Source organism: Apodemus sylvaticus, chromosome 9, assembly GCF_947179515.1.
Source record: "Apodemus sylvaticus chromosome 9, mApoSyl1.1, whole genome shotgun sequence".
In the NCBI taxonomy this organism is placed as follows: Eukaryota; Metazoa; Chordata; class Mammalia; order Rodentia; family Muridae; genus Apodemus; species Apodemus sylvaticus.
In genome coordinates this window covers 82,817,645-82,841,376 of record NC_067480.1, presented here as the reverse complement: position 1 = coordinate 82,841,376, position 23,732 = coordinate 82,817,645, and the positions used below count along the sequence as shown (strand labels likewise).

General features: G+C 46.1%; 1 protein-coding gene across 6 annotated transcripts in view; it reads right to left on the bottom strand.

Annotated features, from left to right (window-relative positions):
• The window catches only part of Runx2 (RUNX family transcription factor 2), a 242,141-nt gene that overhangs the window by 96,530 nt on the left and 121,879 nt on the right, over nucleotides 1–23,732 (bottom strand). For 4 of the 6 annotated variants that reach the window (XM_052192220.1, XM_052192216.1, XM_052192218.1 and 1 more), the window contains one exon: nucleotides 18,456–22,763. The exons of the other annotated variants lie outside the window; for them this stretch is intronic. In XM_052192220.1, coding sequence (XP_052048180.1) covers nucleotides 22,285–22,763 — 479 coding nt within the window. In that variant the 3' untranslated portion in view covers nucleotides 18,456–22,284. Of the gene's footprint in view, nucleotides 1–18,455; nucleotides 22,764–23,732 lie in introns of those variants that run through there. 6 annotated transcript variants of the gene reach the window in all.

Here is a 23,732-nt window from a genome sequence, read left to right as displayed (position 1 = left end):
GGTGGCTTTTTCATCTGAAGCCAGGCTGATTTGGAAACCGCCTTTGGGGCCTTGAGACTAGCTATCTAAGCCCTTTGAAGCTAGGTTTTCTAACTCTAGGCTAAGAATGATAGATACCTCGAAGGATTACTCTGAGGACTCAAGGAGATAGACTAATGACCCAGGGTGCCTAGCACCCAGCAAGCTCCAGACCTTCAGCTCCTCACCTCTCCACACCCCTACTTGTACTCAGAAGTTGAAGCAAGGCGCAATGATTTGCATTTCTGACTGCAGACCCTGCCGCTGCTAGGACTGCCTGGCCATATATGGGGCATCATATCAGCTGCTAAAGACTTAGACTGCCTGGCTGGCTCACACACAGTCTCTCTCCCTCCATTCAGCCTCCTGAATGCCCTGACCTCACCTGATACTGCTTCAAAGATCTCTGAAGGCTTCCGAAGCCTCCACTCTAGGTTTAAGGGTCCTGCACCACTATCATCTGTGGCTAGAACACCATGCCATCCAGCTCAAGGCTCTTATTAAAAGTGTTTCTTCCTGTCCATTGAGGAAGTCCTATTCTAGTTTAAAAGCAGGGGATTACAGTTCCAGGTGACAGGTGTGGAAAAGAGAAAGCCCACACAAACCTAGAGTCAATCCACGCCTAAGTCCCATCTCCTAGACAGCTCCCTCCCCTGGGAGCAGCATCAGCACCTTCACTGGCCATGGCCTCTCTGTCCACAGTGACAGTTGACTAGTGTGGCAGAAATTCTTTAACACTCCTTCTTTTAGATGGAAGTTGCCTGTTCATGACTTGGGATATACGTGTGACTGTTTTGACCAATGTAATATGGAGAAGTAAGCCAGGTGACTTCTGAGGTACTGTCCTAGAGTTGGCTGGGACATTTGTTCTAGGTGTCCACCACAGGAGTAGTCTAATGACCTGGGGAAGGCTCTATGTCAGCCATGGCCCTCTTTCAGGCATCTCTGCCCGGGTACTTAGCAATGAATGAAGATTTCCTGTGACAGAAAAGTCTAGTCACAACTTTCCAAGCATCCTTCTCCTCTTTCTCTTTCCCTCCCTCCTTCCTACTGCCCACCTCAGTGTGTGTGAGTTTGTGTGTGTGTGTGTGTGTGTGTGTGTGAGAGAGAGAGAGAGAGAGAGAGAGAGAGAGAGAGAGAGTGTTCAGGTGTGCTGTGTACAGATGTGCAGGTGTGCTCAGGTATGTATGGAAGTCTGATGACAACATCAGGTATCATCCTGCGGAATGCCATCTGCCTCCTTTGAGACAGCCTTTTACCAGCCTGAAGCTCAGCATTAGGCAAGGCCTGGCTGGGGGTCCTCACATCGCTGCCTCACCAGTGCTAGGATAGCAAGCACTGCTATGTCTACCTTAAAAAATTATTAAGGCTGCTTCAAAGAGAATTCAGATCTTCAGGCCAAGGAGCACTTACATCCCGGCCATATTAGTTCAAGCCCGTGACCCTCAGAAGCTGTGAGCTCTATACACTGCTTTTATCTTGAGTGATTTGCTCATAGTAGGAGATAGCAAAGCCCTGATATAATATCTCATAGAACCCAGGCCCCATAATCCACTGCTGAACAGGAAAACTAAATTCCACAGACCAAAATGCCCTCACTCTCCTTGTCACTAAATTTCTTCCCTAAATAAGGAATTTATTGACTTATTTATTAAATAAGTCAATTATTAATAAAATAAGTAATCAATAAAATAAGGAATTATTTTATTGTCACTAAATTACCTGAAAGGAGAGAGGCAGTGTTGGTTACAAATAAAATTATCTGCAGTCGACTTGGCCATAGAGAGGAAGAGTCAATCAGGCAAAACAGATTTTTTTTTTAACTTTATTGTTCAGAGCTTTGCCCTTTAAAATATTTTTTTACCCTAAAAACAAATTGCTGTAAAGAGAGAAGAGTCTTCTGCAACTTGAGGGATTTTCATGTTGATATCTGTTATTATTTCAATTGGACCTGCTTGTTTAATGTTTTCCTTTGTTTCTTGAGCTAACCGGTCCCCTTCCGGCCAGTCCACATTCCTTGGGGTCATGTGGAATAGATTATGCCCAAAGTCACTTAACGTGAGACCGTGATGTATTTCCCTTTAGAGCCTTCAACATCTCTGAAGCAGGCGGAAGAGCCTGGGATGAAGGGACCGGCCAAGATGTCCTTTAAATGTGTATAACTGACAACCTCACTGGGCTCCATGTGGTCGATTATAAATTGGGCTTAACGATTTCTAAGGTTTCCTTTTGCAACGTGTCAGAAAGAAGTCTGCATTTATCATGTGTTTGTCCTACAGCCAGGTACCACATACCCCTCTGAGATCATGTATTCTTCAAGGCAAACAAAGTCCTTGAGAACCACCGTTCCCATTGACCTTATGAGGAGGTGAGACCTGGGGAGGTGAACCACATAGCTGGGGGGGGAGGCGGTTAGAACTGTGCATTCAGCCTGGGCACTCCCAGAAGATGCTGCATCTCCTCTCTGCCTGTTTCCCTGTCCCTGGCGTTCCAAAGCTTGCAGAATCTCATTCCTTGGTCTGTAATCTGCCCTGGTTATAAGGGAAGGTCCAAACTGCATTCCTATGCGCTGTCATCAGCTGCTTAGAGGGGTAAGAAACAATAGCCTCTTTCTCTGGAGAGCCTCTCTCTGCTTCCCTGAAAAGGTGGCTCTCTGGACCCTGCTGAGTCTCTGAGTGACAGCAGGCCAGCCCTGCCAACCCAATTGCCTCTGGGCACCTTAAGCATTTCCAAAGGAATCCTACCACCACGCAGCTCTTACTGCAGAGCCTGAAACAGTTAAGGGGGGGTACACTGTTATTTTCCCCTTAATAAGGTCCCTCAACTATTTGACACCTGCAAATATCTCTTATCAGAACACTAGTGCCCCATCCATTTCCACACAGCACACACCTTTTGTGTTACAGAGATAGCTCCTGACCTTGTGTTTTAATGAAGGGATATCTAGCTGAGTACGGGGGCTTCCTGCTTCAGGTCTTCTCCCTGTACATCTGTAACTGATACTTTGGGAGTAATTATTAAGTGTTCAAGTCCCAGTAAGCCCTGACATGGATCATTGAGAACTGACTTTCACAGAGATTCAACGACAGGTGGCAGTTGTCTCTCCTGCTGTAACTCTAGGCTGGCTCCTGTGACAGGCTCTGGCCAACATGGGCACAACAGAAGTAGTCTTCTCTCCAGAGGAGACCTTAAAGGTCTAGAGTTTCTAGCTTGGTGCTTCTTGGAAACTTGTACCGTGAAGGAACTCTGACATCACTAAGGCTACCACACTGTATGGAATTCCAAGCCAGCCAGGCATGAGGAGAGAAGGAAGATGAGGAAGAGAGGGAGGAAGAAGAAGAGAAGGAGGAAGAAAAGGAGAGGAGGAAGAAGAGAAAGATTGAAGAAGAGGAGAAAGGGAAGGAGGAGGAAGAGAGGAGAAAGAGACTACTAAGAATTAGACCCATCCCAGGAGAGAAAGCTTCTTGGATTTCCCAGTCCAGCCTCTGCTGGATGCAGCCAAGTGCATGACCAAAGCTTGATCCCCTGTGGTGCAAAACCACCCTGTTGAGCTCTGCCAACAATCCTGACCCACAGAACTGAATTGTTAAAAAAAATACATGGCTGCTGTCTGAGACCACTAAGCCACGATGAAATCTCACAGTTAGCAATGTGATGAGATGCAATGTGACTGGAGTGTCTCAATACAGGCCCGCCTCCATTCACAGTGTCAGAGCAACCAGGGTCAAAGACAATTAGATCACCTTCACAGAGGAGGGGCCTGGTGGCTTGTGGGCGGAGCTGGGTGAATGAAAGGATGACAAAGACAGAGAAAATTCTACAAGATGTAACTTATCTATAGGCTTCCTAGCATGTACCCTAACCAGTCATAAAATCTACCAATTTTTTTTCTATTGCAGACACCTAATTGCTTTGGATCTGGAGAGTTAGTCTGAGTTTGGCCCAAAGCGCTCTGCTATAAGACTGTTTCAAAGTCCTGTTTTGTTTTTATAAAGCCTATGAATTTTATAGTGCATTCTCTAGTTTATCTATATTTAAATATAAAAATGATTGAAGTCGCTAACCTATTAAATAACTTTACCAGTCCCCATGGGTCTATTACACCCTCCCTAGACCACATGTACCCAAGGCAGGACTCAGCCTCCCCCTCCCTGGGGCCAAACAATTGGGATTTTTTTTTTTTTTATTAAGGGTATAAGCCTACAACTTCAGGAGCCATGCCTGGCTTCTGTATTCTAAATTCCTGTTTCAGTCTCATCCTGAAGGCGTCTTAGACTCATAAGGATCCTGACAGGAGAGACCACCTCCTGCCTGCTCATCTAGGGACTAATAGCAGTCCAGTTCTGTCTCACAGTTCCCATCCCACAGAGTGAAAAGAAATCTCAGGCAGTACTTCATCTTTTGGTAACACACTTACTAACTCCACCAACTTTTTTTTTTTTAATCTTAAGCAGAAAATTCACATTTTTACCTATAGCCTGTGTAGACCCGTTGACACTTGGAAGAGAATTTGAGGGAAACCTTTATTATTGTTTGCCGCTTGAAAACGATTACCCTGTGGGACAATATAGATTCAAGCATGGATTTTAAAAGGTAGCAAGCAGTCAGCATCCCAGAGAGGGTTCTTTCTATACCTGGGTCAGGCTGCCCTCCCCACTTTGCAAGCAGGGTCTGCCTGGTACCACATTTGGATGTGTCCCAACACAAACAAAAGAAGTAAGATGCCTCCTGGGTGGAGGTGTGTGCTGGAGACTGAGAATGTTGAGGATTTTAAAGATTCTTGATCTCCTGCTGAGGAGTAGCTGCCCTGACCAGGGGCCTCAAAGGCTGATACTGTGTTACTATGTTACTATGATGTCCAGACCCTGGCTATCCCATGCCCCACACTTAGGCTGAGCTAAGGTTCTCTGCCTCTCCGTGTAATAAATACTCCCTTCCAATCCTCCCTGAAAACAGAACCACGTTTTATTTAAAATCATGGAGCCCTAACAGGACACCGTATAAAAACTAAGCTAAATGGACCAATTTGTATTAAAAACTGGATTCAGGGAGTGGGCTCAATCAGAAAAGGGCTTCCTCAAGGAGCCCTGAGATTGATCCCCAAAACCAAAGGTTTAAAAGTAAGGGTTTGGCAAAACCTGTTTGTAATCTCAAAGTTAGGGAAGTACAGCAAAATGGATCGCTGGGGACCAGGATCAGCAAAAGATCCTGTCTATAAAACATAAAGATGGACAGAGCCGGAGAAATGACTCCCAAGGCTGTCTTGCGGTGTCCCTATGGATATATACAGACACAGATGAGCAAATGGATCGAGACTAAAATTAGGGAGGAAGTGCTTTCTGCATGTCTGGCTTCATTTTAAGGTGGTGTTTTAGAGTTGGAAGGGATAATACTCGATGCAACGTTAAAATGCTCATGAGAGGAGGGAACCGGGAGACCACTCAGTGGTTCAATGCATGTGTCGCTTTTACAGAGGAACCAGGCTTGGCTCCCAGCGCCCACATGGCAGCTCACAAACACCTGTAACTTTAGTTCCACAGTACCCAGTGTCCTCCTCTACCCTCCTTGGGCAAAGAGCAGAGACAGATATGTATGAAGACCAAACATGCATATACATACAAAGTAACTGAATAAATGAATCTGAGAGAGTAGTGCCCCAGCATCATCCATTTTAAAATATTTTAATCTATTTTGTGCAAATTTTCACCTCAACTGAAATAAAATAATTTCCTGGAGAAGAGTCAAGCTTCTAGAATCCTAGGCCAGCGGAGAGTCTCTAGGTTTAACCATTTCATGTGCTGGTGGGATATTCTAGAAAAGCTACAGATCTTTCCTCCTGGGGCTATTCAATCGCCTACAAAGGCAAGGTCTTCTGATTGACCCAGGACAAGAGACAGAGAGAGAGAGAGAGAGAGAGAGAGAGAGAGAGAGAATGAATCATCAAACCACCTGGTGGGATGAAATTGACAAGGCATAAGCTCTCAGGCCCTTCCTCTGTGGATGTTGCAACAAGACTATGGAAGTGACTCTGACCCTCACTCCAAATAAGCAAGTCAGGAGAGCTTCGATTTGAAGCCAGCAACCCTGCTTCTTCCTCATCCGCTAGCTATAAGAAGTCCCCCTGCCAGGCAATGCAGAGCATTGCTCAGTATATGGTTTCTATCTCCGACAGCCCTTGCTGGTTCAAGAATTGAGAGAAGAGGCATGTGAAGTCTCAGAGCCCTACGGATCTTAAGAGAACAGGAGAGGGGCTCCTCTGCTTCACTGAGCTGATCTGATACTCACAAAATGATCGGCTGTGCCAAGAATATTTTTACTTTGTGTCTATATAAATATTCTTCATTTTTTTTTTATAGAAAGCACATCGCTGGTCTCTAAAAGCAAATGTGGTTTTGATTGAACCAGACTCGAATTTCTATCTGAACCTCGTTTGCTAACAATAGAACTGGCTTTCCCATTTGCCAAGATCAATGTTGACCTGTTTCCACCTAAATTTTATAGATGTCAGAAAGAGAAACCGTTCACTGCTCTGTGGCAGACCCTGGCCTTTCTCAGCCTCACTTCGCTTGCATTTTTTGCAGCTCCTTTAAATTCCCCTTGTCACGAAAACTAACAATAAGGTCAAGTATTTCAGTAAGAAATATTGAATTATTATCCAGCATTGTCAACCAGCCAAGAACCTACGAAAGCTAACCACGAAATGGAGGAAAGAGAGAGAGGCTTAACCTCAGGCTCTGAGTCCTGCCTTCATTGTGAAAGGAACAATTTTGGCACTGGGGTGGGGGTTGCAGAGGAAGGCGGGCTGGCAGATGGGTGGAAAGGGAACTGGACAGCTCGCAATCACGTCCAGGCTCTTGTCCCTCAGGAGTGTCTTGTTGCACTAGCTCGCTGCTACATAGAGCCAGCTTTGATTTTTCTTGGAGAGGGCTCCGGGCACCCTAAGATCTAAGCCATGCCAACAGCATGAGACTACTGCGATCTCCTGATCCCCTGGCCGTATCCCTGTCCATCAAGGCTAATTTCTGTGACAACATAAACTTTGCTGCATAGCCAATAAACTCAAACCCGATGGAACTTGATGTGGCCAGAAAGAATGACAAACTGGCAAGCTGTCAGAGCCGGAAATAGAATGAGGTCCACAGGCCAGCATTTTGAGAGGGGCACTGATGGTTTATGGATATGAGTGTGTGCTTTATTTGTTCTGATAACCCTAATAACGAATCCATTTATCAACAAACTGGCTCCTCCCATGGGAGCAGAAATGAATGTATGTCTCCAGATGAGTCTCAGGTAGAGCTAACACAGCCACCCCACCACCCTTGTCTCTCCCCCTAACCCATGGTGGCCAAGAACACAGTCCTCTCTTATTTCAAGGGATCTGCATAGAGTGCTTGGGATAGAAGGAATGAGGGTAGGCTTTTGGCTGGACAGGGAGACAGAGCCTACAAGGATGCTGTGGCTCCAGGATGGGAGGTGAAAGATGCTGGAAAACCCATCCCAAAGCAGCTTTTGAAAGGGGAGTTGGAGAAGAGGCTTGAACGGCTCCAGAAAACGTCCCTTGAACTGCAAATACTCTGGTTCTTCAAGGGCGAGAGTCGGGACTAGTTTATTTTTATGACCAGAGAGACCCACAGCCCGATCAGAGCTAGAATAGACTGAGAGGTTTCTGCATGGAGTCCTGGAGGGCATGCTGGGCCTCCAAAGGAAAGTTTGGAAGTTTGGAGCATCACAGCTCTTTAACAGAAGAAGAGGCAGAGAATGGCAGGGTGACTCAGATCTAAGATGGCAGAGAACCAGAGTCCAGATGAGGCTAAAATGCAGTGTCTTTCCCGGGCGCTGGTGTCTCTGTGGCCCTTGGATCACGTCTCTCTTGTGCATGAAGAAGTGTCTCTAGCTATCCCTAGGGGCAGAAGAGGTAATCTTCATGGTGCTAGGGGCAGGAGCATCACTCGTTCATGTTCATATCCATATCTATCACGTCTAGTAAGTGCTTAGTCAATATTTGAGCTTACTGAAATAAAAATGTAACCCTTCATTCACTAAGGTCAGACTAGGTCAGGGAATTGAGATGGAAAGCAATGGCCAGTCTTTCCTCGAGCTAGGGATAGGATAGAGCTGGGTTCCTCCTCTCCTGCCCCATTCCACCTCCTTCCCTGCAACGCAGAAGCACTTGAATCGGTTAGCATTTGGCACAACCATAGAGTGTCTGTCATTGATGTGGGAGGGGAGGTCCTATGATGAATTTCAGTGTGACTTCTGTCTGATGGCAACATCGGGACTCTAATGAGCTCTCATTGTCCTATTAGGATATAGTTTTACTCCCCTGCTTCTTAGATTGAAGAGACATCAGAGACTGGAAGTCATATGTCATGCACACAGAAGGGGAAAAAAAAGATAAGAGGTGCAGGTGAGGTGATCTTTGTCGTCCTGATCAGTGTGAGATCATGCCCCATGCTGCCGGCTCACATGAGTCTTCATAGCAAGGCCAGCAAAACTGCCCTGGGCATGGAAGACAAGGATCCTGCACTTTACTTGTCAGTGTGGAAAAGCGCATGTCTACTACGGGAAAATCAGCCAAAGCATGTATCGCCAATGGATAGAAAAGCCGTGTCCAGCGATGAAGGGCTTCAACTGCCTCATACTGAATTCTCACTCGCTATATCAGCTTGCTCCATCCTGCTTTTGGAAGGGCAATGTGCAGTCTTTAAGAGGGTTAGTTTTCTGAAGTGTGATATAGAATCTGTGTGTTGGGAAGAACACAAGAAAGTTTCAGCGGCTCTGTCCGACTCAGTTTGTGGCAAATGGAAATTAAGTGTTTGGAACCGTGGGTGTTACGTGAGAACTGGATGCCCAGGATACTTCCATTACAAAGGTAAGACGAGAGACTGCGGGAGCTTCGTGGGAAGAGACACCCACAGCCCTGCTTTCCAGTCCTGCACCCACTGGGTGTGATCTTGCAGAAATTATTTCTCTCTTCTTCGGGATTTCATTTCCGCTTCCTCTACAAAATGACCGTTTTTTCCAGTGCGGTAAGAAACAATAGGCCCCATTCTCTCTGACATTTGACAGACTATAGCTGGCTCTTAAAAGTCCCCATGATGTCTCCACGTTAAAAGCTAGTTGTAGTCAATAGGTGGACATCATACAGTCCCTCAACAGACCATCTGGCAGGCAATTTGTTATTGTCCACACTTAAGGAGAGGGTCAAGAGAGGTGACGAGGCTGGGTCAAGGTCATGTGTCTAGTTAGTAGGGGTTAAACACATGGAACACACGCTGTTCCACGGGCCTCCTGCTGGGTTTTTTTTCCCACATAGCCTTACCCTTGATTCCGGAAGGCAGAGCCGGCTGTGAAGCCACTGGGACAGGAAGGAGAAAGTAGCTGAGGCTTCTTGTCACACATACATGTGACGGGAATGAAAGTGTTCCGTGACTAAATACAAATGCTACTACCTACCTTACAGGTACTCAGTGGTGCCGGAAATGGGGGGGGGGGGGAAGGAATGGAAATGAACATAAGCAGAAATCAACGCTACCTAGATTCTCTCTACAAACAAATGATGAACATTTCTTAGCCTCCCCCCCTGCCGTGTGTGTGTATGTGTGTGTGTGTGTGTGTGTGTGTGTGTGTGCCTGTTTGCAGGTATATGGGTGCGCAGGGGGCACACATGTATAACGTGTGTGGGGATACACTTGTACTTGTATGCACCTGTTCATGTTGGGTGTCTTCCTCAGTTGCCCAGTTGCTCTCCATGTCTCTCCTCAGGCAACTCCTCTTGAAAGTCAGACTCCATCAATCGAGCCAGTCTGAACAGCCGGCCCGACTGATCACGTATCTGTCTCCTGAGCACTGGGATTCCAGGTGGCCGCCACACCAGCTTTTACATGGCTTCTGGTAAATCTGAACTCTGGCTTTGATGTTTGCGTAGCAAGCATTTTATCCACTGAGCAGTCCCTCCAGCCTCTGTATCTAACGTTTTATTCTTCAGTTTGGGACATTTTGATTGGTTTAGAATAAACGAGTGACCAAAACCTCTGAGATGCATTAAGGTGAGGAGGAAGGTTCCTCCGTAGCTTTCCAAAGGCAGCAGCCATCTTACATACTATTCTACCTGGAGCTATGAATAAAGGCTTACAGAGAAAGAGGGGGGGGAGGAGGGAGAGGGAGGGAGAGGGGGGGAGAGAGGGAGAGAGGGAGAGGGGGAGTAAGGAAGGAAGAAAGAGAGAAAGTGAGAGAAACAAAAAGAGGGAGAGGAGACAGAGAGACAGGGAGAGACAGGGAGAGAGGGAGAAAGGAAGAGACAGAGAGACAGAGAGAGGCAAGAGACAAAGAGGGAGAGAGAGACAGGGAGAGGGAGAGAGGGAGGGAGGGAGAGAGATGGATAGAAGAAGAAAGAGGGAGAAAGGGAGAGACAGAGAGGGGGAGGGAAAGAGAACAGAGAGAAGGATGAAGAAAGGGAAAGAGAGAGAGAAGAGAGGGAGAGAGACAGAGAGAGAGGAAAAGAGGGAGAGAGAGAGGGAAGGAGAGAGAGGGAGAGAGAGACAGAGAGAGTGAAGGACACAGAGAGAGGGAGAGAGGAAGAGAGGGAGAGAGAGAGATTTGACGGAAGAGAAGTCATTTGGTCATCCCGACTTCTCATAAATCTTAATCTCATATGAAGTAGATGTTAGGCAGTTGTCTGGAAACTGTTTTAAGAAACTGGGGGAGGACCATCACCATGCTCAAAGGGAGCACTTATGTCTCAGCCCTGGGCTTTCCCAGGTACCCCAGACTCTGGTGCAAAACCCGGTGCACCCCAGGGGTTCCACTGTTGGCCCTAGTGGCTTTCCCCAGCTGTAGATAATCTAGATCTGTCCCTCTGTCACCCACTGCACTGTCCTAGAGACTTACCAAGGGGAGCTGGTTCCATTCCCTTTAGCAGGTGTGGGAATGGAAGGGGACACAGCCATTCATAGGAGAAAGACGTGGAATTGATTAGCAGGCATTTCTTGGCTGTGGCTGTGGCCTTTCTCTTTCCTGTTAAATGAGTCCAACAACTGCCAAATGGAGGTCAAGAATCCGGGTTTTTTTTGTTGTTGTTGTTGCTGTTGTTGTTTTTGTTTTTTTTTTTGTTTTTTGTTTTTTGTTTGTTTTGGGTTTGTTTTTTGTTTTTTTGTTTTTTGGGGTTTTTTTTTTTTTTGTTTTTTATTTTTTATTTATTTTTTATTTTTTTTATTTTTTTGCCAGTAGCGGTGTTTTTATGAAACTAAACGGAAAACCTTGGAGGAGACCAGATATCTGGGGTCAAATTAGGGCCAAGCTCTCCATCCTGAACGCGTGGATGTGCTTTATACTTATGACTGATATGATGGGAGGGTTCTCTGCTGCTTAGGGAAGGTGCCTACAGTAAGAGGCCTGTTGCAAAAGTGGTTTTCATGTTTGATAGGGGGGGAAAACAATGCAAGGGATTTGAATCAGGAATTAGCTCAGCGGTAAAGTGCTTGCCCAGCAAGCAGAGGGCTTTGGGATTTGGTCCCTACCACTACGCATAATTTTTCTTTTAAAGAAAAGCGAGTAAGTTTCAAATTCTACAGAATACTATCACTTTCAGGTGTTTTAAATGTTTAAATTGTACATAAAAACGTCCCGTCCCACTTGTGGCTCTGACTTTATTGTGATTCGAACTAATTGAAAGTTTTTCGTATGCTTTTTAAAATAATCATCTTAATTATCCTGAGTAATAATAGGTACCCTCTCTTTTCCACCTATTACGCACCAGACACCTTGCAAGGCGTTTTCGTATCTCGTGAATTCGTTTGCTTCGCAGAGCCTCCATTATAGATGAGAAAGGAGATTGTGTGCAAAGCCGGGACTTAGGAGCGCTGCCTCTGCAATCAGGCAGATCTAGGCTTGAGACTTAATAGCCCTGTAACCTGGGACAAGTCTGAACCCCAGCTTTCTATCAGTGAAGTGGGAACAGAAACACTGTAACCGCTTCAGAGGGCCGCTGGGAAAACTGAGATAAAACAAAAGAAACATTACAAAAAAGGACCAGGTGCCCAAGGCATTCTGGGACCACTACCAGATCTGACTTACTCCAGAGAGAAATGAAACCATGGCTTTCAAAGCCATCCTAAGAGAGGAACACCTTAGGCTGGCCCTTGCTCTCTCTCTCTCCCCTCCCCCTCCCCTAACGGCACCATCTGGGCTACCTGGTCAACAAGTTCTGGAAGCTCTTTCTGCACCAAATGGAAGGAATGGCCATTGGTAAAGTGATGTTTAGGGTATTGAGTATGACGTAAACAGAAAAACAAAGTGCCCTGAAAGTGATTGTTGGGATGAGCCTCCCATATGACCCTGGAAGCCAAATTCCAAGACTGTGCAGTGCTTTATAAACTCAACATAGACCCCTGCCTCGGGGCACCTCAGTCTCCTAGAAATAATATCAGGGTAGCCCGACTCCTCTCAGAACAAGAAGCTCCATGCTATCTCTGATAGGTCACCGGGAAAGAAGAAAGCCTGTTGCAAATTGCTCATATGCTAAAACAAAATGGAATCTGACAGATTGATGGGCTCTGACGGGGGAAGAAAGAGTCCGAAAGATGGAACAAAGATGCCATTTTAAAAAGTTGGCCCGTGGTCAGGATTTTACTATTTTCTATGGCAAAGGGGCCAGTGAAAAGTTCCTCCTACTGATTAATATTTTTCTACAGTCATTCAAAGTCAAAGGGACCAGAGCTTTGGACCCTCCCTCCGGAGGAACCTGGAGCCTGTCCCCTGGATAATTCAGAACAGGGCTGCATGGCAAAGACAGAGGCCCCAGGGTCCCAGTACACAGCCGGACGGGGAGCAGGGGAGCAGGCGCAGGGGGGACACACTGTGTTTTCAGCTCGGATTCTGTGATCTTTCTGCCAAACAGGGGTTTACAAAGCAAAAGCTTCCAGAGAATTCTCATACTTGCTGGCTTATTCTCTTGGTGTTCCTTTTAACAGGAATCAGCTGTTTGCCTTCTCTCATCCAGCGTGTCGCTGGGGAGCAGTTAGCATCTGGTCTGGCTATTATTAAAAACAAGAACATCCCGCTCTGTCGGGAGAACAGCACCCTGGTAATAAAAGGACAGAGATCACTTGCATTCAGGACCAGAGATGTGGCCCATGCAGTGTCTGTTCTTCCTCCCTCTTCCTAAAGTCTCCACCATGGGTCTCCCTTTCCTGAAACAGAGAGAGACTGGGTTTCTTTTCCTGAGGGGGCAAGAGCTTCTGCTCCTGAGCTCCAGAGTGATAAATCTGGAGCACTAGAAGGCCTTTTTTTTTTTTTTAACAACTGCGGAAATGAAAAAGTAAACAAGACTTGAGCTACACTGGTATTTAAGAACTAGATTTTGTTGTTGTTTTTGTCTTTTTCTGGTTTTTGAGCACTGGGCTAGGAGCCTGAAGGAACCATATAATATGTATATAAAAAAATCCTTGAGAGGTTTTATTAGCCAATAAAAAGCCTTAGTTCCTATTAACCACTTAACTCCTTGCTCAGATTTAGCACTTGCTTCCTTCTTAGATACATCTCTGCCTCCCGTGGTTGAGAACTGAAGCCTAAAGTCTCACCAGCCTATTTCTACGCCACCTGTTCTAGAAGATTCCAGTGAGAATCCTCTTCCATGGTAATCTTAGAATTTCTCCTCTGCCAATGCCCCAAGGACGACATGGTCATACCCAGACACATTTTCTCTGCCCACAGACTTCCCCCTTCCCTCCTCCCCATCAAAGTTTCCTCCTCCCCTGCCAAACGGCTGAAGCCATCATGACCCTCACGGTCTAAAATCTTAAATATTAAATTCCAGTGGTGAAGTCAGGCTGAAGGTTGGACCAGCAGAGGCCAAGAGCTCATCTCTTTCTGGAGGCAGAAGGATGAGGAGAACCCAGAGACAGAAAGTGAAACTGGTCAGCTGCTTGCCTGGCTGCAAGGAGGCTGTTCCAAAACAAGTCAATGACTTGATTTAGGGAAGAGAGGATGACAGAGGCATTTATAAAGCCTTAAACCATTTCATCAGTACCCCCTGCCCCTGTAAGTCCTGTGCTGGGTGATCTTATGTTGGTCGGTTTAAAATAATACATCTGTAGTATACTTAAATCAACCCATTGTGAGAGTCTACTTCAGAAGTTCTTGGAGCCCCTACCTAACACACCATCTCTAAGTGCACCATGCCTCTGCTCCACTCTTCCCTTCCCTCCCCCTACCCCACAATTAAGGCTAACTCTAGTACTTCTGACATCCTAGAAGTTTCCTAAGATATGTAGAGCACAAAGTCACATGAAGACTGGTTGTATTCATGTTCTGGTCCTAACTCAAGTCACATTTCTTTGTCATTTTGTCTTCCAGCAGAATTTTGTTGAAAGAGAGGAGAGAGAGAGAGAGAGAGAGAGAGAGAGAGAGAGAGAGAGAGAGAGGGATGTGATGTGATCTTTTCTGTATGTTGTTTTTGCTTGGTTGCTTTTGCTTTTCAAAATGGCGGGTGGAATATGTCACTTCCTAATGTCTCAGAGTGGGACCAAATGAGCTGGTAAGAGCCATTTGAAAGGCAATAGCCTTTCAAAAGTGAGCTGTAGGGATGGATGGGTGGATAAAGTCCCTGTCTCAGAACCATTTAGACTGACTTGAGTTTGCATGCCCAGAACCCACAGGAAGCACGTCGGGCATGGTGGACTGCCCGTCATGCCAGTACTTTGAAGGCAGAGCCAATGGAGGCAGAGGAGAGCCCAGAGACAAGCTGGCAGGCCAGACTAGCCGTCTCTGAGCTCTGGGTTCAAATGAGAGATCCTGCCTCAGTGAATCAAGTGCAGGATGATTGGAAGTGACCCTATATGTCAGCCTTGGTCCCCTCAAGCAATGCACATCCTTCCCACATATGTACACACACTCCATACACACACACACCACGCACACATATATGGAGGTGAACCGAAAGAAGCACGCAACATTCACAATGTTTAAAAAAATGTAAATAAGTAAAATGGGTTTCTGAAAACACAAAAACAACAAAACAACTGTGCTAAGTGGCCAGACATCCTTGTGACAAGATAAGAAAATGACATAAGTCTTATGAAAGGTTAAGCACATTTCCAGAATTGTGTCTTTCCGCTTTCTGATTGACTGGGCAATTCTGACCAAGAGGGCTGGGTTGGGTCATAAGAAGCTTTTAAATAAAAGCTTTTCAAAAATTAGCAATAGCCTCTTCTCAAATGTCAAGTTCATCACGCTTCTTTAACGCGAGGAGCATCCTGTGTCCCTCACCCATGTGAAGAACTCATAACTGTGGGATAACAGTGCTTTCCCCAAGCCACCCCCAAAACCCAAGAATCACATCTCAGGCAAAACCAATGCCATTCCCAGGAGGGTGCACTTCATTTTCCTCTAATGGGGTGCTACCCTCGCCTGTCCTCCCCTCAGGCATGTTTGCCTTGATACACATCACCGCCACCACCAGTCTGTGGTCTTCTATGCCATCACCTAATCGAAGTTTTGAGAAGCAGCCTTTAAAACTCCCATTCCCAACATCTCCAGCTTGGATAGCTACTTCTGAGAAGCACCTAGGAAGTCCCAAAGAGGCTTATGGACTGCATAGGAAGAATGGAGAGGAGAGGAGAGTGTTCATAGTCCTACCTGGCCTCTCTTAACTCCAAGACCAAGGAGAAAGCCTAGAAAGAAGAGGGCGGGCATGGGCGGAGAACACTTGCAGTGAGCAGGGGTGAGCAGCCCTCGGGTGCAAGCAGATTAGACACGTCTTTCAGAACTGACATGAGGAGCAAATGCGTGAGGACGTGTGGCCTTTTGTGGATGAACTGGTGGCTCCATTGAAGCCCCAGGAGTGAGGAAAAAGTAGTCTTCCACCTCCTGAGAGACCTTGGGTTCCAACACTGCTCTCCTCAGACACTCAGTTTGAGCGCCGTTTTCTAGGAAAGGCCTCCATACTGATTTTCACAGAGCTGGGACAGAGACAACAAATGGATTCCCTCCCTCTAACTGGATGTCTAGGTGGAAGCTCTGTCAAGGGAGACAGTTGCTGTTCCACCTTGGTTCTTGGTTGTCTACTCATTGTCTGTTGTCCATTCACAAAAGGAATGGGGGTGGGGGCCCAGCCTGCATTGCTGTGAGAACTGTGCCTGTGCCGTGACCAAGGGCTCCCCGACATTCTCCCTTGCTTTCCAGACTGTTTTCAAGTCTCATAAATACAAACATGTGGCTCTTCAGCCACATCTGTAGATAATAACTTCAGGGGGCTTCCTGTTTACACGGCAATACCCATTTCCCAGCCAAATAAACTCTGTAACAGAGAGCTAAGGTGTTTATTGGGCCAGTCTCGGCTGAGAGTGAGTTAACAGGAAACTCCCACTCTCCCAGAAATGTCTCATGATTAAATATTTGGGACACCAGGGGTCAGGAGCACTGGAAAGCTGACTTTCTTCTTCTGTCTGCTGTTGCAGCAAGGGACAGAACAGCCAGGAGAAACGCTGGCCTCGTGGCGGACCTCAGACCCAGCTTTGCAGCCTGGAGTCCGTAGAGAGAGGGAAGAAAGGTGTGCGGCTAAGCCAGGAACACTCCATCCAGTCCTTGAGGTCTGTCACATGAAGGGATGGAAAAGGGCCACATGCATTACTGGGGAACCCTTCAGTCTTCTGCTGATGGCCTTGGTTTAGGTGACAGCAGCCCTCCTTCCAGCTCAGTCATCCCTCCTACCAGCTCAGTCATCCCTCCTACCAGCTCAGTCATCCCTCCTTCCAGCTCAGTCATCCCTCCTACCAGCTCAGTCATCCCTCCTACCAGCTCAGTCATCCCTCCTACCAGCTCAGTCATCCCTCCTACCAGTTCAGTCATCCCTCCGACCAGCTCAGTCATCCCTCCTACCAGCTCAGTCATCCCTCCGACCAGCTCAGTCATCCCTCTGACCAGCTTAGTCATCCCTCCGACCAGTTCAGTCATCCCTCCGACCAGCTCAGTCATCCCTCCTACCAGCTCAGTCATCCCTCCTACCAGCTCAGTCATCCCTCCTACCAGCTCAGTCATCCCTCCTACCAGCTCAGTCATCCCTCCTACCAGCTCAGTCATCCCTCCGACCAGCTCAGTCATCCCTCCTACCAGCTCAGTCATCCCTCTGACCAGCTCAGTCATCCCTCTGACCAGCTTAGTCATCCCTCCTACCAGTTCAGTCATCCCTCCGACCAGCTCAGTCATCCCTCCGACCAGCTGTCATCCCTCCTACCAGCTCAGTCAACCCTCCTACCAGCTCAGTCATCCCTCCGACCAGCTCAGTCATCCCTCCTACCAGCTCAGTCATCCCTCCGACCAGCTCAGTCATGCCCTCTGACCAGTTCCACATAAGACTTTGGGCAAAGATTCCAGCCATGGACATGTTGCCCATTTGGTAATGCCTAGGGATATTTTGGGAAGGAGAGGTACTTTTGGCATCCACATGGGGCTACTGATAAATATGCCACAAGACTCAGGACCCAGTGGAGATCTGTCTGGCCTGTCTCTGACAGTAACCAAGAAACTCAAAGCTTGGAGGAGTGGAGGTATGTGGCTAGGGATGAAGCAAGAAGGCCAGATTGCTTCTGTGCCCCCTCCTATGTGCCTTTGAAAGCCATGCGAATGACTTACTTAAATGAATAAATATTCATCTTGAAAGAGCTACAAACAAATTTTCTGGTCAAAGTTCAGCCAGGTTCTTCTAGCATATCTCTTTGTCTTAGAAATAAGCTGTTTTCAAGATTTCTTGGGCAACAACCCTCTTACAGGAGACAGGGCTCTACCCATTGGGCTAAAGGAGCTGATGTGGCCAGTGGCCCAGCATCTCTGGACCACGGGCTCTGGACTCCTACATTAGAACTGTGGAAAGTCAAACAGATGGGCCATGAAGCAAGTAACGAGTCAGCCTCGCGGAAGGGGAAGGATTTACCAAAAATAAATACTGGCCCCAAAACAAAACAAAATAAAAGTCCTCAAACTCCACTTAGGTTCCCTTGCTTCTGAACATGAATTCCTCTGGGCCGATGTACTCACCACAGGGCTTTGGTTTTTGATTTTGAAGACCCAAAAAGAGATATGGGAAGGAAAACAGACAACTCCCAGAATCTGGGCTACCTGGGATCTAAGGACAGCTGTGGGAAGGGTGGTCAATTGCTGGGTCCAATTCCCATCCTCAGAGGCCTGTCCAGCCTGACTCATGCAGGGGCTTTGCAGCAGGGTGCCATGGGTACCCCTTCTTCAGACGCAGGCACTAAGGCCAAACGCTGATGTCTAGAGCCTCTACCTGCTCCTCCAGATGTAGGGCAAACTCGTGAGCACAGTGCTAAGAGGTTCCTGTCTCTAAAGAGACACGGCATCCCTGATGTTCTGTAGCTCTGGTACATCCTAGATGTAGGCAAGAGTAAGTGTCAGACACAGTATACACACATAACAAAACCAAAAGAAAAAAAAGCCTTTTTATTGAAAATTAAATTCAAACTTCAAATTAATATTACAATCATGAGGGGGGGAAATGCCAAATAATTCAATTTACAGTTGCAACATACAATACAAATAGTCCCTTTGAAGTTCAGAGTAAACTCACCCACAGTCGTGACCTGTGGCACAAAGCAGAATTTGTACAATACGTGCATGGAAAGCAAGTCTTGGGTAATAGCAATCAGAAAAATAAAAAATAAGAACGAAAGCTGTATTTACACAAAATGCTACAATTTTTGGTTGTTGTTCTGCAGAAACCTAAGAACAGTAGGCATATCGAAAGACATGGAATTTTATTCAGAACACCTAAGAAATTACTGTAAGTTATGGTTTTGGCTGATATATTTTTAAAGTAATGCATTAAAAAGCAAACAATTATTTGTAAACATGAAGTAAACAGACAACACGAAGAACGTTCCCACATAGAAAAAAAATCTTTGTTTTAGATGCATTATCTTCTTTAAGAACAACAAATTCAAAGTTTGGAAGAATCATCTTTTATTGTTTATTACTCTCTCAAATACCGTGGCAGGGATTGCTTCTGCTACTACTGTCTATAACTAGGTCAGTCAGTGCCTTTCCTTGGAGCAGAGGGAACCCCCAACATGGCTCCTCCCTTCTCAACCAACAGTGGACAGTCTCTAATGGTGTGGAGATGTTTCTCTGTTTTCTTAGGGTCTTGGAGTAAAGGATGAGGGCAAACTAGTTAAATCTGTTAAGTCTTTCTGTTACGGGCTGGCATCATTCACTAGCCTGACACCAAAGTCATGATGCCCGTTAGGAACTGTGGCCTACATTAAAATTCTGAGACAACTGAAGAGGTTTTTTTGTTTTGTTTTGATTTGATTTGTTTTGTTTTAATATGGCTGTGTGGATCCCACCGTAAATCGCAGCCATGTTTGTGCTCCTTTGAGAACCGTATAAATCTAAGCCCGGGAAGTGGAGTGGAGGGTTGGTTGTACCAAATAGTTTCAGAAGAGTAATAAGACGTTGTGTTGGTCTTAAAACCACAAATCATACATGTGACCCAGTGCAAATGAAGAGTTTCAGAGATAAGGGAAGACGAAGGGGGATTTTAAACCCTAGTCCCCACAAAAACAAACAAAAACAAAAACACAAAACCAAAGAAAGACTGTTCTAAGTAACGGGAGTCACCTGATGAGGTGCCTGACAGGGAAAGAAAGCACTTGAATTTTTCCCAAATAAGGGAGGACAGAGGGAAACAACCTGTTTTCAAAAATGTTCCTGGGTTGCTGCCTGCAGCCACTAGAATAACATTTAGGCACTAATGCACCCTCTTGTCCCTTTAATAACTGTATTGTAAACCTTAAGAAGCCCTTTAACGTTAAAAAATATAATGTACAAATATAGTGCCTTTTAAAGAAAAATTAAATAGGGTGCAGCTGGCACTGATGGTAACATTTTCATGTCAATTAATGAAAACTGAAAAGTGTAACCAGACACTGGCTTTTGTAAATGCTGCTCAGACAAACACGTGGACCGTGGTGTGCTTCAAGCTACCACACACAAACAATAAATAGCATCCGTTACGATGATTTCCATCTTAAGAAACACAAAGGTGGCCTGACCATCTGTGTATACTTGGTACACAACCTTTAGAAGGCGAAGTGTTTTGCTTTGGTGCAGGGTGGGTTTCTTCCCCCCCCTCCCCCATTAATTTGTATCAGAGGGAGTCAGGATGAATTCTGAGGAAAACACAGGTTAGAAGCACACATAGGTCCCCATTTGCCCCTGAACTGTCCCACATTGGGACAAAGGTCAACCTGAGAAGGAGCAGAGAGCAAAGGGGTGTAGGGGCTGAAGGCAAAAGCCTGCAGAGAACTCTTAGAATGACTCAGGATTCAAATGTAGGTGGCCCCACCCCAATCTACCCCCGACTCACAAACACTTTGTGCAGGAGGAATGCAGGGATTGACCTGGTGGTGTCATTGATCCTTAGCTTGGATTAGGGAGTCATACTCGGAGATTGGCCACGAGGTGCCAGGAATGATCACAGGGCATCCTCCCAGGAGAGCTGGATCTCAAATTCACACACAGTGGCAGACACCAATGGGTACATGGCCTTCTTCACTTGGCCCTCCCTAGTGAGAGCCTCCAATATCAAGGGCTTCTTGGGGATCCCCACAGGTTCTGTATCTACTGACACCAGCTACAGATTGCTACTTTGGCTGGCCAGCTCCCCTAGGACAGTGACTTCATTCTACTTCTTGGAAAGCCGCTGGGGGCCCTCCTTGGCTAAGGCACTTTTGGGTTCCCCTGAATGGCTGTGCGGTAAGGCTGCTGGGTGCAGACTCCTCATGTGTCTGTGTTCTTAGGCTGTACATGCCATGACTGCGCCTTTATCACACGTGTGGCTTTCAGCTGACCAGGCCCTCAACCACGAAGCCTGCAATTTAGAGTTTTGCTCAACTCTTGAGACCACAGAACACTTTTCTGCAGTTCAACCAATCACTTGTGCTTGGCTTTTTAATATGACAAGAGTCATAATGGCCCCTCCCACCCCACCCCCCAAAATGAAGAAATTAGGAAACCACATGTCTCCAGCATTTCATGCTAGAAAAGGGGCCACATTAAGTGTTAAAGGGCTACAGGTGGTTTTTGTTTTGTTTTTGTTATTTTAATCCCTAATTATTGCTTTAAAAGGCAAAGCTGTGTCAGAGGCAATCAAACACCTGAAAGAGACACAGCATTTCCTTCATACATCATGAAAACAAACTACATCTAAAGTGTTTGAAGATGGGAGTTATCCTCAAAAATAAAATCACATTATGCCTGAAGGAATTGAAATTGCTTAGCAATATTTCCAATATGGCTCTAGCCCGCTGAAGAAACTTGTTATTTAAGAAGAAGCACTTTTAGAGACCGAAGTCAACATATTATTACACTAAGAAATGTTCCAAATGTCCAAATGTCATTAAATAATTATAAATATATCTTTAAAGTTATATGACCATTCACGTTAGCAAGTTACTTCAGATTTTACACATATTCATAATTTAAAAAAGAAAAAAGAAAAAGGAAAAAAAAACAAATAACACACAGCCAACTCAAACACTATATCATTATGGCTATAATAAGGTATTGCCATTTTCAGTTTTGCATAAAGGGAGAAGCAGGAGGAATGGAGGAGGGGGATGGGATTTCTTTTTGGTTAAATGGGGAAAGTGAGGGAGTATAAAAAAGTAAAATAAAATAATCTGTCCTGATCAGTATTTTTGAAGTCACTTTCTTAGAATAGAAAAAAAAAAGTGAACTCAAAAGTTCAAATGAGTACCTGCAGCAAGTCTGAAGGAAAACTTTGGAACAGGTATTCAGAGTGGATGGCAGCGGAAGCAGTCACGCTGCCTCTCGTCCCTTTCCGAGTGCACCACATCTGGCTTTGTAAGCTGGTCTGCAGAGTGCACCGGCCTCCACACAGCAGAGGCCTGTGGTTTCAAAGCACAGGGAGGAAGTGGCCCTTCTCCTTCCCGGACCCAGAGTCCACCTCTCTGAATTGGCATGGGAACAGGTCACTTACAAAAACAGACCAGACAACACCTTTGACCATTTGTTCCTTGGTAAAAGGGACCTCTTAAATAGTAAACAATATGAAACCCAGTTATGATTGTCCCCACCCTCTTAGGGTTGCAAGATCATGACTAGGGGGTGAATGAGAAATCTTCTAGATAGCTAATCGATATACATATATAGGCACTCTTTTTATATATGTATATATTAACACATGTGGGATGTGGCCCCTGCATGCCACTGGACCATGGCTGACGAATTTCAATATGGCCGCCAAACAGACTCATCCATTCTGCCGCTAGAATTCAAAACAGTTGGGGAACTGCTGTGGCTTCCGTCAGCGTCAACACCATCATTCTGGTTAGGCAAATTTGGATTTAATAGCGTGCTGCCATTCGAGGTTGTAGTGCATGACGGGACCATCCTGGAAGGAGACCGGTCTCCCCCGGGGACCATGGGGAACTGATAGGATGCTGACGAAGTACCATAGTAGAGATATGGAGTGCTGCTGGTCTGGAAGGGTCCGCTCTGGCTTTGGGAAGAGCCGGGGTAGGGTGGTGGCAGGTACGTGTGGTAGTGAGTGGTGGCGGACATGCCGAGGGACATGCCTGACGTGACTGGCGGGGTGTAAGTAAAGGTGGCTGGGTAGTGCATTCGTGGGTTGGAGAAGCGGCTCTCAGTGAGAGATGAAATGCTTGGGAACTGCCTGGGGTCTGAAAAAGGGCCCAGTTCTGAAGCACCTAAAAATTACAACAGAAGATGGGGAGGGGGAAACATCTGTAAATATCAATTTAAATGATAGAAATGTTACAAGATTTATAAAAAAAAAAAATGAAGATGAGGAAAACTTTAGCTTTCTCCCAAGGCACAGCAAGTCACACACAGATTTTCAAATGCACAGCTCACCTCTGCTTTACTTGTTACTTACAGTCTCAACGCTATTCACCCCTAACTCCTCACACACCGGAGAGTCCCAAAGCTTTTACAGGCAAGTGTGTGCTAGGCGCTGTGTGGAGCCAACCCAACTCCAGGCACAGGGTCACACACCAGACTTTAAGGCTGGATCATCATTGATTTCCCCCCTTCCCCTTCCTTTTTGTTTCTTATTACAGTCTAGATAGCTGAAGCCAAACTTTTACTAAATCAGACCAACTGATTTTTCCTAACTCAGTGTAAAAAATTAAATCCAAAGTAATAGGATTTATTAGTGTTCCCCTCTTGGCGGGGCTACTTTGTTAAGAAAAGTGCGTCAAACAGATTCCCTTAACATAGTCTATTTCTTCTAACCTTTAAGAGAATTTCAAATCTTATTATAATCCGCATCTTAGTCACAGTGAAATCAAAGCAGATTTCAGTAATCTAACACTATCTAGCTTTTTCTGGGGGTGTCGGGGAGAGTCTAGCCCTCAGAACTTCTCCCTTGAGTCATAAACCAGATAAGAAGGTATCGAGAGGGAGGGTGGAGGGTGGGCTGGGGGGGGATGTGGTGGGAGGGTGGAAGATGGGTCAGAACCTTGAGGAGTGACATGGGACCTGATTTAGGCCAGGTGCCCACAGCAGCTTTGGTTAGGGCCTAATGCCTAGGGGAAACTGAGCTGAGGGGTGCTCCCTGCCCTGTCCCCTGCACTGGAGTGAGCTCAGGGGCCTTCAAAGCTCAGAGGCAGAGACAGCTCCCGCTAGACCTTTCACAAGCTATCAGTGTCTCCTTA